Raw genomic sequence first — 15,738 nt, 5'->3', positions numbered from 1 at the left:
TCCACCACATGCAGTGAGTGAGGATCAATGCTGCCTCCTTGCGGACGCAGGGAATTTACAGACAGCATAAACAGAGACGCAAATACCAAGAATATCAAACAAAGGTTTGTTTTTGAGACAAATGTGTCAGTAACAGGCTCGTACCACAAATAATTATGCTGCAGCGTAAATGATACAGCGGATCTGGACGTGTAATTTGATCAAGTTAACGGGATCACAAGCTCGTCTGTCCATTTATTCCCTTTCCAAACACAAGCAAACCTGCCTCGTCATCCTCAGTAAAGCTTTTACTTTTAACAGACGGCATGAGATCAGATCTCGGGCGAACAGCATTTCTAAATTGAGCGTCTGTGCAGGTATAAGAGGATGTAGAAAAACAAAAAGGCTCCACAAATGAGGAAGCTCTGGTCAAACTCACACAACGGAGCATTAGTAATTTAATGTCAACGGTTAATACAGATGAAGGAACCGACACAGTTCCTCTTCATCTCCACGTTGTTTACAACTTTTTCAGCCAAATAGCATTAGCATATTTCCATAATTATAATTATGACAGACAGACGCTCGGACAGACTCGTTTTTTAACTTTAAAGATGTTAAGATGCTTAACTCTCTTCCGTTGCTACCTGCTAAGTGAACGGCTGACTGAAGCCCGCCACGCGGCTGCAGTTGCTCTTCTCGCTGCCTCGCTAAAATCTTTGCGGTCCTCGCGTCATCGCTTAGCTCCTCCTCCTCTAATGCGAAACAAACTCGCTATCCGGAAATACAAATCCCGTGATAGCGGGGCAGTGCTAGCCTAGCATCGGAATGACTGCAGCGCCTCTCTCGCTTGGGCTTTAAAGTCTTCATCGGCGGTCCCTTTTGGCCCTTTTTTTCGGCTCCGCTGTGATTTGCCGACATGGGCGTGTGGAGGTCGACGGTTGTCAGTGGACGTATCCCTCCGCGCCGGCGCTTCCAGCGGGATGCAGCCCCTCGGCGGACGTAACGGGATGCCGCTCGGTTAGCATCATCGCAGCCGACTCGAGCCGCGTAAGCTAGCAGGCTAGTTAATACCCTGTGGCCACTTAATTACACACCGCGGCCCGCCGTTCAGGCTGCAGCTAGCAGTTATGGCGCGGCTGGTGTTGGAGCAACTGTCAGATTTCGGGGACTACACTGGCAATAACAGACTAAGTGAACTACTCGCGGAAAGCCTGTCCAACGTGCGGCTGAGCCCAGACGGACGCCACATCCATGTCATCCTGGACGAGCCCGACGGCGGCCTCGTGACTTTTGACAAGTACGAGCGGCCACAGCTGCTCCAGAGCCAGAAGAAGCTGGATCTGCGGCTGACGCGAAGCGTGCCCGTTGTGGACGTGCTGTACTTGGACCACAACAACAGCAGCCGCAGGGACGCCGCGGTTGTGGCGGTGGTGTTCGAGAACGGCAAAGCCGAGTTCTGGAGGTTTCAGGAGCCGAGACCCGGCTGGAGTCTCCTGCAGACGTCGGAGCTGTGCAACGGCCCGAGGGCCAGAGTGGCGTCCGTGTGTGTGTGTTCCAACCTCATCGTGTGGTGCGAGGAGCGGCCGCCGTCGGAAAGCTCCCCGGCCGCCGGCTCCACGAGGAATAAGCTGCGGTACTGCGTGTGCAGACGGGACTTTGAGGTCGAGGAGGGGGCTGTCGTTTTGGGTGGAGTCAAAATAGCCCTCCACAATAACCCCAAATTCGCCGCGATCAGCTCAGGGGAATACGTCTACCTTCTTCCTGATTTAAAAGTGAAACCACCTTCGAGCATCTCCAGTTTTTTCCTCTCGTGGTCACCTTATCAAGGCTTCTTCAGGATAAACACTGCATGTAGAAACACCCCGCTGAAAGAGACTTCAGCTAAAGAGTCTGATTTCAAGAGGCTGGTGACCGACTGTCTAGGATATTTATCAGCTGTTGAAGCGCCTGAGATCCACGACTGCGCTCCCACAGGCTGCGGAGGCCTGCTGCTGCTGCTCAGCACCGGCTGCCTGTGTCTCCTGCACCAGGACGGAGCGCTGCGGCAGCTTTACAGGCTGGCAGACAATCATCTGATACAACGCCATACTAAAGTGAGCATCTGCATGTACCAGAGCGTCGCGGCAATGCTGATCGGGCAAAACCTGCACCTGATCGACGCGAACTGCGGCAGGGAGCTGGAGCGGGTCATCCTGAGGGGAGAGGGGCTGTTATACACGAGCCGAGCTGAGAGATGGACGCCGCACCTGCTCTCAGAAGCAGGACTTTTCGTGATAGTGAACGAGGGGACGGACTCTGGACGCTTGAACTCTAACCTGGACTTCACCGGCTGCAGTTCGGCGGAGAGCGTGCCTCCTGGAGCCCTGCTTGTGGAAGCGGTCTTTGAGGAGGCCTGTAAGTACTACCAGCAGCGGAGCCTGAGCAGCACCAAGCTCACGGTGGACGCGCTGAAGAAAGAGGGCCGGTTCCAGGCTCCCATCTCATTAGCGACGATCATCAGGAACCACTTCGGCGCGCGGTCGAGACCGAAGGGAGCCGAGCCGTCGCAGAACGGAGGAGGTGGACTTATAGCGGAGAAAGACAAGCTGATGGGCTCTCTGGAGACGGAGCTGAAGGCTCTGGTGTCGCTGGAGGAGGTGAAGGGGACTTTAGTCAGGGGCAGCGCTAAGGAGGTGGAAGCAGCGTGCGAGAGTCTGATTGAAAAGGAAGTGACCCGGCTGCTGTCGACCTCCGAGCTGGACAAAGAGTCCCTGCTCTACCTCAACTCCATCTTCAGCGTCTTCCCCTGCCCAGCCTGGAGAGCTGTGCAGGCTGCCCTCCAGCTACACTACAACGGCGACGGCTCTCTGACGAGCCGGGCCTCCCAAGACGCGTGGAAAACCGTCCTGAGCGCCGGCTCGGCCTCCTGCGCCCCAGCCCCCCTCGCCAACGGCGGGCCAAAGCGCAGTCCCAGCCTGAAAGGTGATTACGCCGCCAACCGCCGAGCCAAGTCCCCCGTCCCCACCCCCCCCTCCGCCCTGCCGGTGTTCGAGCTCCTCTGCCACTCCATCCTCCGCTTCCAGCCCAGTTGGCTGCCCAGGTTCCTCGAGCTCGCCCAGCAGCACTGCTCGGCCGGCCTGGGCCTGAGCCTGGCGGCGTCGTCGTGGAGCTTCTCCGGGGGCCGAGCCGGGGAGGGCCGGGAGAGCCACGTCCCGCTGTACAAGCGGGCGCTGTCGGTCCTGTCCAGCCTGGGCCCGGACGGGGACCAGGCCCTGGACCTGGAGGTGGAGCTGCTGCTGGTCAGCTGGCGGCCGAACGGCATCCTGCAGGCGCTCAGGATCCTCATGGCCAAGCGGGAGTGGAAGCGGGTCACGCAGGTGGCCCAGGAGTTCTGCCAACAGAGTCCGCTGCTCAATAAGGAGATATTCACTACTCTGCTGTGTGAGGTGGCCCAGCACCGAGACCTGGACCCCTACCTCGACCTGCTGTGGGCACTGTGCCCCGAGGATCTCACTGTTACCACCATTCTAAACTTGGTGCTGAAAAACCTGCCCTCTCCCGACACCCTTCCTCCTTCCCCATCGTCTTCCTCAGTTTCCTCATCGTCCCCCGCTCCCTTCGCAGACCCCCACAGCAGCCAGTTGACCATCGGGCTGTTGAAGCCCCTGCTCAGAAGGGTCCTGCAGCGGGAGACCAAGCCCAGCCAGCGGTACGTGGACATCCTCCAGTCCCCGCTGTTCCCCCCCCCTGCTCCTCCCCGTCAGCCTGCGGGCAAACAGGAGGCCGGCGCAGACCCGGGCTCAGGTTCGGCTCTGGGCGGCCACGCCGCCACCGCCGGAGCACCCGAGCAGCCCACGCGCGCCAGCGTGCAGAGGGCCAGGGTGGCACTTCCTGCTAACCCGGTCTGACTCACATCAAAATAGACAAGCCAAATGCAGAACAAAACGTGTCACACATGTGACCAAAATCTAAAGCACAGCGTGTGTTTGTATGTTGGTAATCTGATCTAAACAGAAGCAGGGTGTTATATGTTACAGGTATCATCAGTATAATGCAATTATAGAGTGTTTTAAACTGATTAGTTATTAATAATAGAAGCTATGGAATCTTACCTGTGTAAATAATTTTAATGAATGTGTACAAACAGTATCCAAAGTGTTATTTATCTCATAGGCCTTAACTGCACATGTATGAGAAAGCAAATCGTTGCATAGTCTCAATAAGCTTAGCCTTCATCACTATATCGCCAATAAGTAATAATATATTAATGAACAATGTTTTAGCCTGTAAAGGCTCAGCCAGAACAAAGCCACTAACTCAGACTTTCCTTGTGTAAAATATTGTTGCTTTCTTAGCCGTTAAAGTAGCGAAAATGTACTTGTAGCAAAGTAGAGCTGCTTTTTGCCTGATGTGTTTATTCATTGACTAATGTGCTGTTATTTAGGTGGGTCCAAGGTTTCCTTCTTGCCTAGTTCTGTACAGAACCTATTACAAGTGCTTAAACATTTACCAGGTCGACAGAGGCTGTTGCTCCAGAGCCGTTTGGTCGACCCCGCGTCGTCCTCCCTGTCCACGTCTCCTTTCAGCCCAGCTCACAGCACATTCCAAGCGGAATAGCAAGTAAAAGTGGCTCACAGTTCAACTTTATATTCAATTTGAGAGGTAATTCAGTTAGGATTCCGGTGCGGGTTGGGCATGTGGCGACTCACATACGCTCCTGCACATCTTCCTTCATGTTTCCAGTGAGCGTAATGCGATTAGAGATGTTGAACCCTGCTGTATTACACTAGCTTTTCTCCTCAAACCTGTGCTTTTACATGACCTGAGGCAGTATTGTCTGCATCTGTTGAAATGAATGTTCTATTTAAGTGCCTGATATCATGAATGCCTTTTGTTAATGCGCTCTAACAATCTCTATCGGTTATTTTAGTCGAGGTATTTGTGCATAAACGTGGAGCCCAGCAAGCACAATGTTATTTATGTTGTAATGAGACTACTAAGATCAATCGATGCCTGAGTGTCTTGGGCGCCAACAGACAATCAGGCTCCAGAATCCTGCAGAAGGGCCGTTCGCAGTTCTGCTCTTCATTTACAGGGTAGTGCCACATTTCTGCCGTGACTCTTCATGGTTGTAAAACGTTTAAATGAGCTTTTAACGATTAAAAGCTCATTTTAATCAGCTTCTAAAGGCAGTTTTATATCATTTTACTTTTAGTACGAACCCCACTTTGTTCTGTTCTGATTGCTTTGTACAGTCAAGTCATTTCAAGCTGTGTTCCCTGAAAGCAGCGCGGTAACTGACGGTTCAGTTTAGTGCCATGAGTTTCACAGTGCATCTGAGAGTTTCCGGGATTTCCCTGACTTCCCCAGACGGCCGCCTAACCCATGGCTGACGTTCACGTTGTACATATTAAAGTGGAGTAAACCTTACTCCTGGTATGTGGTAACAAGACCACCATGGGAACAAAAAGCATGCATGCAGGTATTGATGAACAGATGCCGTATTAAACTGAACGTTAAAGCCTCCATTTGCTGTCCTGTGTTATTGTTCTGCATTCGTTGGTCTAGGGTTTTTTTTGTACCTGGTTGGCATTTGTAAGCTTTAATCTGTTGTTCCTGCTTCAGCTATTAAGAATCATATTTCAGCCAACTGCTTTTAATAGACCTGCTATTTGCCGTCTCCATGGCTACCGAGTGCCTGTTCCTCCACATTGCTGCAGATCTGGTTTGTTAGCTCTGCGTGTGCTACTCACACCACTGCACAATAGGTGTAACCAAACCATTCAACCTGGAATAATTAAAGATGTCAGGACTAATATTTGATTTCACATTTGGGCAGTAGAAAACCAGACTGTTGATGTTACAGTGTTTAGGTTCCCATACACACAGTTCATGTGATCCAGTGCCTGGATGTGACCTGCTGGAAGGATTTGCGTGTGTAAATGCACCGATGTTGCCATGGCCGTGGCCTGTGAGAGGAATGCGTAGTCATTAACTAACCTCTGAATCAGCAGAGCCCGTGCTCACACAGAGGCAGGGTTCTCGCAGCACACAGTCAGGTTCCACACGGCCGCGTGAGGGTATAATCACAGCGAGAAACCGAGTCTGTGCAAAGCGCATTAAAAATGGCAGACAACTGCAGAAACGCTGAAAACCTGATACCCAACATTAGGTGGCCAGTCTATTATTATCCCTCAGCTCCTTCTCCTTCACTTTGCATCACTTTCGTTCCAGATCCAGTTTCTGTGTTCGGCTCCTTGAATGACGATGTTTTGCATCATTCGGGTGTCGAATTACCATCGATTTGCTTGTTCTAATTACAGATGGCCTAAACACTGACAATGACCAAAGGGGATTATTACTTTAGAGCCAATAAATATTATATTAGCCTTTAAATGCAACATTTAAGAAATGCACATCAGATCGTGTTGATCAGACTGTTTTAATGAGCAGTAGTTTTCAGAGATGTCCACAACCTTTTACCACAGTGAACAAACGGATCGTATAAAGTGCTGAGTACAATAACAGAAAGCCACTGACGTACACACAGCAGTACAGTACAAAGATCATGTCAGATGATGAATTACAGTCCCAGCACTACGAACAAATAACATTCTGATTTCTGGAGAAAGGTTTCACACGTCATCATGAAAGAGTGGAATCATTTTGCGATTGCTTGAAGGAAAATGTGCTTTGATTTTCAGCATTAGTGCAAATATAACTAGGAATTTCGGTAAAAGTGTTGTGCATCTGGAATTAGGTTTCCACAGAGCCATGAACAGACTGAGGCTGGCACATCACCCATGCCTTTGGCACAGTAACACCCCACAAACCACCATCACTATGAACCTACTTAAAAATTTTAAAAATAAATATAGCAGACACTAAATCTAAGCTCTCCCCTCTCTATGTTGTAAATCATTTATTACATTTGTAATGATTTGTAGGAATAGTCATTATTATAGACTTGTCTGGGCCTGTTGCACCTTGGCTCCACATGGTGACACAAAACAGAGCCTCAGTATAATGAGCCACAGAAGGCTCCTCTGCGACGGCGTTGTCGCGTTACAGTTGCTATTTAAACAGCCTTTCTCCCAACAACAAACCAGTCAGGTCTGCTGACTGGACTTAAAGATTATCTGTGGCCACTGACGCATCTGTGATAAGACGAAGTGCAAAGGACAAAAAAGATCCAAAAAGAAAGTCATTGTTCATAAAAGGCTAAATTTAAACATCAAAGACATAGTAAGTAACAGCATACATGTAAAACATTTAACATATAAAAAATAAATAAACTGAAATGTTCATTACTCTTTATATATTAAGTAAATGAAATAGTAATTACAACTTTGTTGATATTGACCACTTTATATTCACTGAATCCAGCAGCAGCAGAACACGGTCAAATAAATCTCATGAAAATATAAATTTGGACTGATAAAAAACAAATCCCTGCAGATTCCCTCATGCCCTGTGACGCCCTGAGGTCAATTCAAATATGTGGCGTGTGGTCTCCAATGTGGCGTGACTGCAGTCACATAAGTGCTTCGCTTCCCCACACGATGCTGAGACCTGGAAATGGACAAGCGTCAGTAGAACGTAACCTGGTGGTGTTTTACCAGAGTCACATCTGGGCAGGAGTGTCGTCCTCTCAGGTGACTTTCATCTGGGCCCGTGGGATGTGAGTCATACTTATGTGGTTGAGATACTCATTCCTGGAGACACACAGATGGCAGCAGTCAAAGTGAGCAAAGCCGCCGCGTGATTCTGCGTTTGCGTGCTTTCATTTTGCTACGCAACTTACTCATACACGTCAGTGGACTTCATTCTTCTGTAGTACTTTGCTAGTTTCATAGAAAAGATGATGCTGGGGATAAAGAACATCAGGCACCAGCCCAGACTGAACCAGAACGCATTCTAAGGCGCGAGAGAGAGAGAGAGAGAGAGAGAGAGAGAGAGAGGGAGAACGTGTGACTGACAGTTTGACAGACGAAGCATTTCGAACCTCTGATCTCTGATCTCATTCTCACCAGTGATTCCACAATCTGCAAGCAGACGATCTCCTGCGCCGTGTCGATGGCGCCCGCCACGGGCCGGCAGCGGCCCACCTGCTGCGTGATCTGAGGCACAAGACATTAGCGTGAAAAGTGGACGCCAACGCACAAAGAGTCACACGGCAGACGCGCTGACAGAGGCTCAAAGGGACGGTACCGTGGTGTTGGCCCACTGGGCGAAAGCGGTGAAGTAGCTCAGCTGACAGTTCAGAAAGGTCCGGCTCTCCTGGGAGAGAGAGAGAGAGAGAGAGAGAGAGAGAGAGAGAGAGAGAGAGAGAGAGGATCAGCGTGAATTCCACACATTTTCTATGTGCCCTACAGTGGGAAGTCATGAGGAGTCAGTGAATTGCCAGCCGTCGCAGCGCTGTGGAATTCTGGGTAAACGCTCTGGAGCTGCAGCAGTTACAGTAAAACATGGGCTATTTATATAATGCATTTCGTAATCAGCTACAGAGCAGAGCATGGGAGCAACATTTTTGGAGAAGTGCCCAGATGTTGAAGGGCGCGATCGTCCACGCTCTTTGAACTGTAACCCCCCCCATCACCCCCCCCCCAGCCAAACGGCTGACCCGCCACGGGCATTAACAGAGCACATGTTGCAGTCTTTCTTCCAGCTCATGTGATTCGCGACTCTACTCACGGTCCGGACGATCTGTGTCACATTGGTGTTGAGGAATCCTTGCGCTACTCCCACGCTTTGCAGCAGCCCCCCCACCGTTTGCTGGAGGAACCAGAGAGGCCACAATAAGAAATAGGACGCAGGGGGACAAATGGGAGGAGACCTTCACTCCTCACTGTACTCACGTTGATTTCACTGCTGAGGGACGTGAGGCTCAGGATGGTCAGATTCAGGCTTCTCTGCAAGTTCAAGCAATTTGTGACGCATACATGTGTTACAGATGAGTGGTGAACATGGAGAGGGACAGTGAGCACACAGTGAGAGACCCTCAAAGACAGAGACTAACCACTTGTGGTAAGATGATTGTTTCTATGTTGATCTGGAGCTGCCTCAGGTTCGTGGCCTCATCGTTAAGCTGCTGTTTGATAGTCGTGTTTGTCTGGAAATAAAAAGATAAATTTGATACTAGACAGGTGAAAAAGTATTTATATTTATAATAATAATGCAAAATATAAATCATATGTAAACATGTTGACTTACTATATTGGCAGCAAGGTTGTCCAGTACATTGGCTGTGGTATTCAGGTTGATGCTGGAGATGTTGTTTGTCTGAGAAACACAAACACAACCAGCGTGAAGTCATATGTGATGTACAACAATAGCAGATGCACACAAGCGGCCGCACCTGCTGCGTGAAAGCGGTGGTGTCCACGTTCAAAGCGTTGGCGCTGAAGTTCCGGAGCTGGCTCTCGACTTGAGGGTTCAGGAGGTTGATGGAGGACAGGTTCATGTTGGTGCTGTCGAACTGCTGCTGGATCTGCGCCGTGTACTAGAGGACAGAGGCTCGTATGACGTGACACTGCTGGAGGTGCGGGTGTTACTTCTTTTTACACATCAACTCACTTTGGACACGTTGAGGTAATCGTTGAGGTTTATGAGTTCATACAGGCGCAGCGTCGTCCACACGGGCTGGTTGTTCTCACAGTCTCTGTAATAAACGTCAACATCGAGTCAAATAATCACGAGCTTCATGAAACTATGGTATGTTTCTAGTACATACGTGTAGATTTCAGAGATGCTGAGGCTGCTATTGAGTCCTAAAGACTGAAGGTTTGCAGCTAAAAAGGAATTATCGATGAACTGTGGAGAGAAAAGGCAACGGTGTTAACGCAGAGACAGTGTGTGTGTGTGTGTGTGTGTGTGTGTGTGTGTGTGTGTGTGTGTGTGTGTGTGTGTGTGTGTGTGTGTGTGTGTGTGTGTGTGTGTGTGTGTGTGTGTGTGTGTGTGGCTACCTGTAGCAGTTGTCCGTTGCTCCAGGGCCGACAGATCAGAGTGTAAACATTCCCGCCCACCAGGAACAGCACCAGCACCACTATCATGAAGAGCCAGGACACCAGGAAGCTGAAACCCGCACCCCTGCAGGCACGGGTCGGGTCCAAAGTCAAACGGGTTGAACGATTGCACGGGACAAGACTATGAGTGATGCAGCCGGACGCCACTCAGCACTCACATCATGAGGAAGGTGCCTCCGCAGTCGGCCACGCAGGAGCGCTTGGTCGGGTCGGCTCTGGGCGACAGACCCAGAGGCCCCAGAACCAGACCCAGGACATTACACACAACCACCAGCAGAACCACACAGCAAATGGCTATGGTCACGCTCCACCTGCAGGAAAACACACACACCATGATGCTTTATGGGTTTTTGTTCAACAAGACATTTACATCCGCATCTTCTGGGATTTTACCTGATAAATTCAAAGCTCTGGACTTGAGGGACGACCCGGTTGATCTCTGTCTGCACATTGGTCAGGGAATTGGACAGGCTGTTCAGAGAAGACAAAGGGATCTTGCTGGTAACCTGGGAGATTTGTGTTTCTATGTTGGTCAGTTGCTGCTTGCTGCCTGAAAGCAAACAAACACAGCAAACAGTCGTCACGATAGATCCTATTCGCCTCCAGTTTGTATTTGACTGATAAAGAAAAGCTTTCTCACTTTGAACCACAGTCATGGTGTTGTTGGTCACCATCTGCGGGATGCTGTTAAAGAAGTCACTGACCTGGAGTGAATGGAGATGCATATAAATACATTGCATAAATCCTTTCATTTTGCCCACAAGCCTTCAATCACAGGAATCACTGACCACTTGTCTTTTGGATGTGAGGTTGATTGCGACGACTTCATTCACTGCAGACTGGAAGGTGCTCAGACCAGGCACCTGTGGAGAACAGTCATGTCATGCTTTAAACTACCTGTAGGGGGCAGCAGACAGCGGCAAAACACGCACACAAAACACACTTCTAAAAATGTTATCTATATGTTTTCAGTCTTTCAGACCAGGCCAAAGAGAAGAGTGTAGGACAAACTGTAGAACTAATCAAAATGAAGTGATGCACAGTCTTGTGCAACAGGAGCAGCTTTGCACAGATCACCTTCCTGTTGCTTCACAGTGATGCGTTGTAAAATCCATTAACTGGTGGGATTTTTTCATTTTAAATTATTACATTCCTGGGTGATTCAGGAGCACTTACGTTAACAGAGATGTTCAGCGTTAGTGTCTGCAGCTCTGACTTATGGGAACCGCACCCAATGCAGTTGGGGTCGGACAGAGTGTCGTTGATGCGACCGCGAACGCTGGTGAGGTTGCTCTGAAGCAGGTTGACGCTGGATTGCAGCTGGACCAGGGAGGAGTTCAGTGCGTTGAGCAGAACGCTGACGTTCGCGGTCTCTGCTCGGACCAGTGGAGAAACACGCAGAGGTCGGCCGTTTTAAACACACATCTTTCAGATCGGACACATTCTGGCTCAAAAATCTTTTTTGTTTTAAAGGGAGTGGGAGCGACGAGAGTGTGATTTAGGGGTTTAAGAATATTTTCCACATTACTCTGCTGCAAACTGGCCTCCTGTTGCTCTAAGCGGGAGCGGGAAATATGTCAGTTCTGCTTTAGCAAGAACAAGAAAATGCACTGGAAACTACATTAACAGAAACAATGAGTAAATGCTGGAAAGAGAATTAAAAGTGATGACTGTGAGCGGCAAAGGTCACACTCACTCAAATCGCAGTTTGCTCCGAACTACTTCTCTATGCGTGAGGGGGCGTTCAGGGACCCAATTCCCTACAAACTACAGGGTCTGAGGAAGTAAAGCTTTTTTTTAAATTCGGGATCTGACATGAACTTCCTGATTAGAAAGTAGCTGAGCTGAGTCGTGTGAAGTGAATTTTGATCGTGACGCGTGAACAAAGCTGCTCGCGTTCCGTCGGACGTGCTCGCAAGCACTGACATGCGCCGACTGCAGCAGGACAGAACAAGCAGATCCAGCATACCGCGGTCCAGGAGGCTGAGTGAGGACAGCACCGGGCCCAGCGTTCCTGTCATGCGCTGCTGGATGGCTGATCCCAGCTCGGGTCCAATATCTGAATCAAGGAGACGGACGATCAGGGCAAACGCTGCAGCAGAACCGCGTTCTGTGACTTTGTACCTGTGCCCGTTTCTTACTGTTTAGGTTGTTGATGACATCATCAATGACGGTCTGGCTCTCGTTCACCACAGAGCCGATTTGCTGGCGATAGAAAGATCAAAGCATGGTTACATAAGATGCGGGTTAAAACCCAAATAGAGGAGCTTTTGTCAAAAACGCTTGCAAATGAGCACCGAACAGCTGACAGGCCGCTTTTTCACTATCAGCCTTTTCCTTCTCTCTCTGCAGATAAGTGCACTGTCACCGTTTACATTTTCCAACAGTTGAAGGATCAGGATGAGGATGAAATCATTGTGTGTTTCTTACCTGAGGCACCGCCGTCACAAAGGTGTTGATGTTGTCTATTGATGTGTTGAGCAGCCCTGGACCGCGCTGCACGCTCACTTTAAAGTTGGCGTTGCTTATGAACATGCAGATGTTGCCGGCGCTGCGGGCGTCACACACACACACACACACACACACACACACACACACACACACACACACACACACACACACACACAGCACGCGTCACCGTTTGCCGTCCTCCGCGTTCTCTCGCTCAAATGCGCGCACTCACAGGATGACGGCGGTGGCGACGAAGGCGCTCCAGTAGAGCGCCCTCCGGCGACAGTGAAGCGAGGACGTCTGCTTCTGGTACATCGTCCCCCCACAGTTGCCGCAGCAACGGCAGCAGGCCACGAAGAGGCCGACCAAAGGCATCAGGACGATGTACAGGACGCCGACGGCGGCGCCGACCAGGAAGCCTATTTCATACACCAGGGCCTGAACAGAAGCATGACGTGTCACAGCTCAAATGAACAGGAACACATCAGCAGCGGGTTTGTGACGCGTGGTGATGTAATAAACGCTAACACAATAAGTAGAGGTTTAACGTTACTGCGGTGACTGCGAACAATCAGCGAGGGTGAAAGAGTCTTTGTAGCGTCGGCTCAGTGAGACGCGTAAACAGCACACACTTGTGATTACGCGCTTGGATTACAAGCCTGGACGCCTCCGTGGAAGTTTACAATGTGTTCACGTGCACACGATGTGCATGGAAGTGTCATGTACTCACGGCCGTGGTCGTTTTTTGACTGATCTGCCCTTTCTGCACCATGTCGGTTATGTTCAGGATCAGGTCTAGAAGGAAGCGGGACGGAGACATTTATTGACCAGTTGAACAGCGTCAGGAGACGGAGCAGAAGAGGCCTAATTACGAACGCTGGGACAATGTGTTCGGGGTTCGGGACAAGCGTTTTAAAAGCTCGCATTGTAAAAGTGGAAATCTGAAACTTTCATGGAGTGGTTTCTAGGAGACCAGCGGGAGGCGGTTTACGGATCCACTGGTCACAGTCACTGTGGATATTGTGCACAAAACACAGGTGTGTGTAACTGAGAGGACTTGTCGGTCGGGTTGGCCATTGTTGTACTTCTCGCCATCTGTCTGTGACACATTATATGGATAAGGTTTTACTTTTGCCTCTAAGCTCCGTGTGCACTCTGTCAACGGAAAATGACCCCGGAGCCTGAAGGACGAAACTACGGATCATCTGTGAAGCAATACTTAATAATATGGAAAAAAAAATAATATGTCAACCGTCAGTCCACTACCTCATGGAGCGGTGACAGAAAAGCCTTTGTCACTGTGTCAATGGCCTGGTATCTACTGACACTATTAACATTCAATAACTTCGCGTTGGGCAAAGGTTAACACAAATGTGTGTGTCAAGTTACTCGCTTTCATAAGTCAATACTAAGCAGGAAGTAATACGTGAATATATGAACTTAGACTGTTCATGGAGCGCCTTAAGCACACTGCAGAGACAAACAAAAACCACTCGGCTGCGCAGGTGAGTGTCACCGGTTAATGATCGACTGGGCAACACCTGGGCTGGAACATTCATTAACATAACCAGTAACCAGTCCTGTCTTCTGCGTGGACTGAAGGTTTAAATTGAGTTTCACACGCAACATACGACGGACGGGGTGAAATAGTTAAACACTAACCTCCAGGAAACGGCTGAGGCTGGACTGAGTTGAGAAAGGAATGGACCAGAGCTGCCATGAAGCCGGAGCCATTGTCCTCTATAGTGTTCTGGTACTGAGGCTGGGTGACGTTCTGCTGGGGGGCTGAGCACGTCTGTGGAGGCGCGGACTGGGCCAGACAGAGGCCCAGCAGCATCGCCGCTTCTCCGGCCCTGAGCGGTGCCGAGTGGCTCCCACGCGGCCCCATGGTTCCAGATGAGACAGGCGTCGGGGTGTTCAGCTCATGGCACAAGCTCCGCCGTGCCGCGTTGGAGTCTGGAGGAACCGGCGGAGAAGCAGCTGAACACATGACACAATGAAGAGAAACCCACAGACAGGGAGCGTGAGTCACACACAGAGATGCCGCAGCGCGGCTTCGTACGAACTGCTGCCGTGGCAAACAATGGCATTTTGGAAATGAAAAGGCAGCTTGTACAGGATGTGCTGGCATTTGAAGACGCTGCGGGAAAAACATACAGGGACAGAGTCAGGACGTCACGGGTTTATAGGACCGGTCCGTGTGTTAATAGTGCAAACACGAAAAAACTGGATCTGCCACAGACACCGGCATCACTCCTGTTTATCGAAACCCAATATCATCGCTCAGAATGACAGTACAACTTCATTTAGAACAATAACAATTGGGAGTAAGCCTTTCATCGCTGTTCTGTTTTAAAGCAGGTTGTTGTTGTATGCGCAGCTCTCTTAAGTAAATAACTTTATAAGGGACAGGTCCTTGACTCACTGAGCTCATGCACTTCCTCTTGTGACCGAGGAAAACTGTTGAAATCTCTGGAATTGCGTATAAATATACTAACATGAAGTAACACGCAGACTTCTCCTAACACACAGCAGCCTATGGGCGCCAACACATTCGGGCTTTGAGACCAGACTGAGAAACCCGTCCCGGAGTGTGGGTGAGAGGATGTGAAGAGTGAATTCAAAGAGATGAGAGAGAAAGAGATAAAGAGAATGAGAGCAGAAGAAGGAGAAGACAACAGGAGGCAGAGTGAGAACTCCTCTGCGCCTCCTCCACTCACCTCGTTCGGCTGGAGAACACAGAAGCGCTGATCTCCAAGGGCGTGAGACTCTATAGGCTGAGGAAACCCGATCCGCTGTACGAGCTGCGGTCAAGTTGAAGCTGTTGGAGTGTGTACCGAGTACAACACTGGGCAGAGGAACAGAGCAGAGGGAGGGAGAGGGAGGGTCTTAAAGTGAGGAACAGGGAAATGGTAAAATGGGGGGAAGGAAGTAAATAAAAGGTCAGTTTACCCTTAGAAAACCAACGTTTCAGCTTTGAATGTGTGACTGCGGCGCTTGTCAAAGCAGGCGTGACTTTAACAGGTATACAAATGAACAGGTATACAAAACGGATGACATCATGGAGGATAAGCAAACTTCATTCAAATCCCAACCTGAGAACGTAAACTCTTGGAGGTGGATGCAAGGGCAAAAATGCAATTCTGAGTCATCATCAAGTCGTTCAGAGTGAAGCAGCGCACATCTGCAAACAAGCAACTGCACATCCTAAAAATGCAGGAAGCGATGAGTGGGAGGGGAACGCTTGGCAACGTGCAGCATCTCAACGCTGGCCACAAACCAGACATGGTAACAGCTGGGA

General features: G+C 49.8%; 2 protein-coding genes across 3 annotated transcripts; one reads left to right on the top strand and one right to left on the bottom strand.

Moving 5' to 3' along the window:
• Positions 1-664: 664 nt before the first annotated feature.
• LOC114841827 (BLOC-2 complex member HPS6) lies at positions 665-5,489 on the top strand. The gene has a single exon (XM_029126988.3). It carries the CDS (start codon positions 1,110-1,112, stop codon positions 3,867-3,869), a length of 2,760 nt encoding a protein of 919 aa, XP_028982821.1. The 5' UTR covers positions 665-1,109; the 3' UTR covers positions 3,870-5,489.
• An 895-nt stretch (positions 5,490-6,384) lies between these two features.
• Positions 6,385-15,545, bottom strand: prom2 (prominin 2). 2 transcript variants are annotated; one of them, XM_029127590.3, is made up of 25 exons: positions 15,533-15,545; positions 15,158-15,285; positions 14,100-14,417; positions 13,168-13,232; positions 12,670-12,875; positions 12,417-12,537; positions 12,128-12,191; positions 11,956-12,045; positions 11,163-11,359; positions 10,775-10,849; positions 10,627-10,690; positions 10,380-10,536; positions 10,145-10,297; positions 9,927-10,050; positions 9,695-9,774; positions 9,538-9,622; positions 9,320-9,463; positions 9,175-9,243; positions 8,981-9,073; positions 8,820-8,873; positions 8,656-8,736; positions 8,173-8,241; positions 7,992-8,081; positions 7,766-7,878; positions 6,385-7,676 (listed from the first exon to the last, which is right to left on the bottom strand). In XM_029127590.3, exons 3-25 carry the CDS (start codon positions 14,323-14,325, stop codon positions 7,613-7,615), a joined length of 2,484 nt encoding a protein of 827 aa, XP_028983423.1. In that variant the 5' UTR covers positions 14,326-14,417; positions 15,158-15,285; positions 15,533-15,545; the 3' UTR covers positions 6,385-7,612. The 2 variants fall into 2 exon arrangements, with proteins under 2 accessions (XP_028983423.1, XP_028983422.1); XM_029127589.3 differs by lacking the exon at positions 15,533-15,545 and having other exon boundaries at positions 14,100-14,393; positions 15,158-15,297.
• Positions 15,546-15,738: the final 193 nt, after the last annotated feature.

The sequence above is a fragment of the Betta splendens genome, chromosome 15 (genome assembly GCF_900634795.4).
Source record: "Betta splendens chromosome 15, fBetSpl5.4, whole genome shotgun sequence".
Lineage (NCBI taxonomy): Eukaryota > Metazoa > Chordata > Actinopteri > Anabantiformes > Osphronemidae > Betta > Betta splendens.
This window is presented reverse-complemented; position numbering and strand designations above follow the sequence as displayed.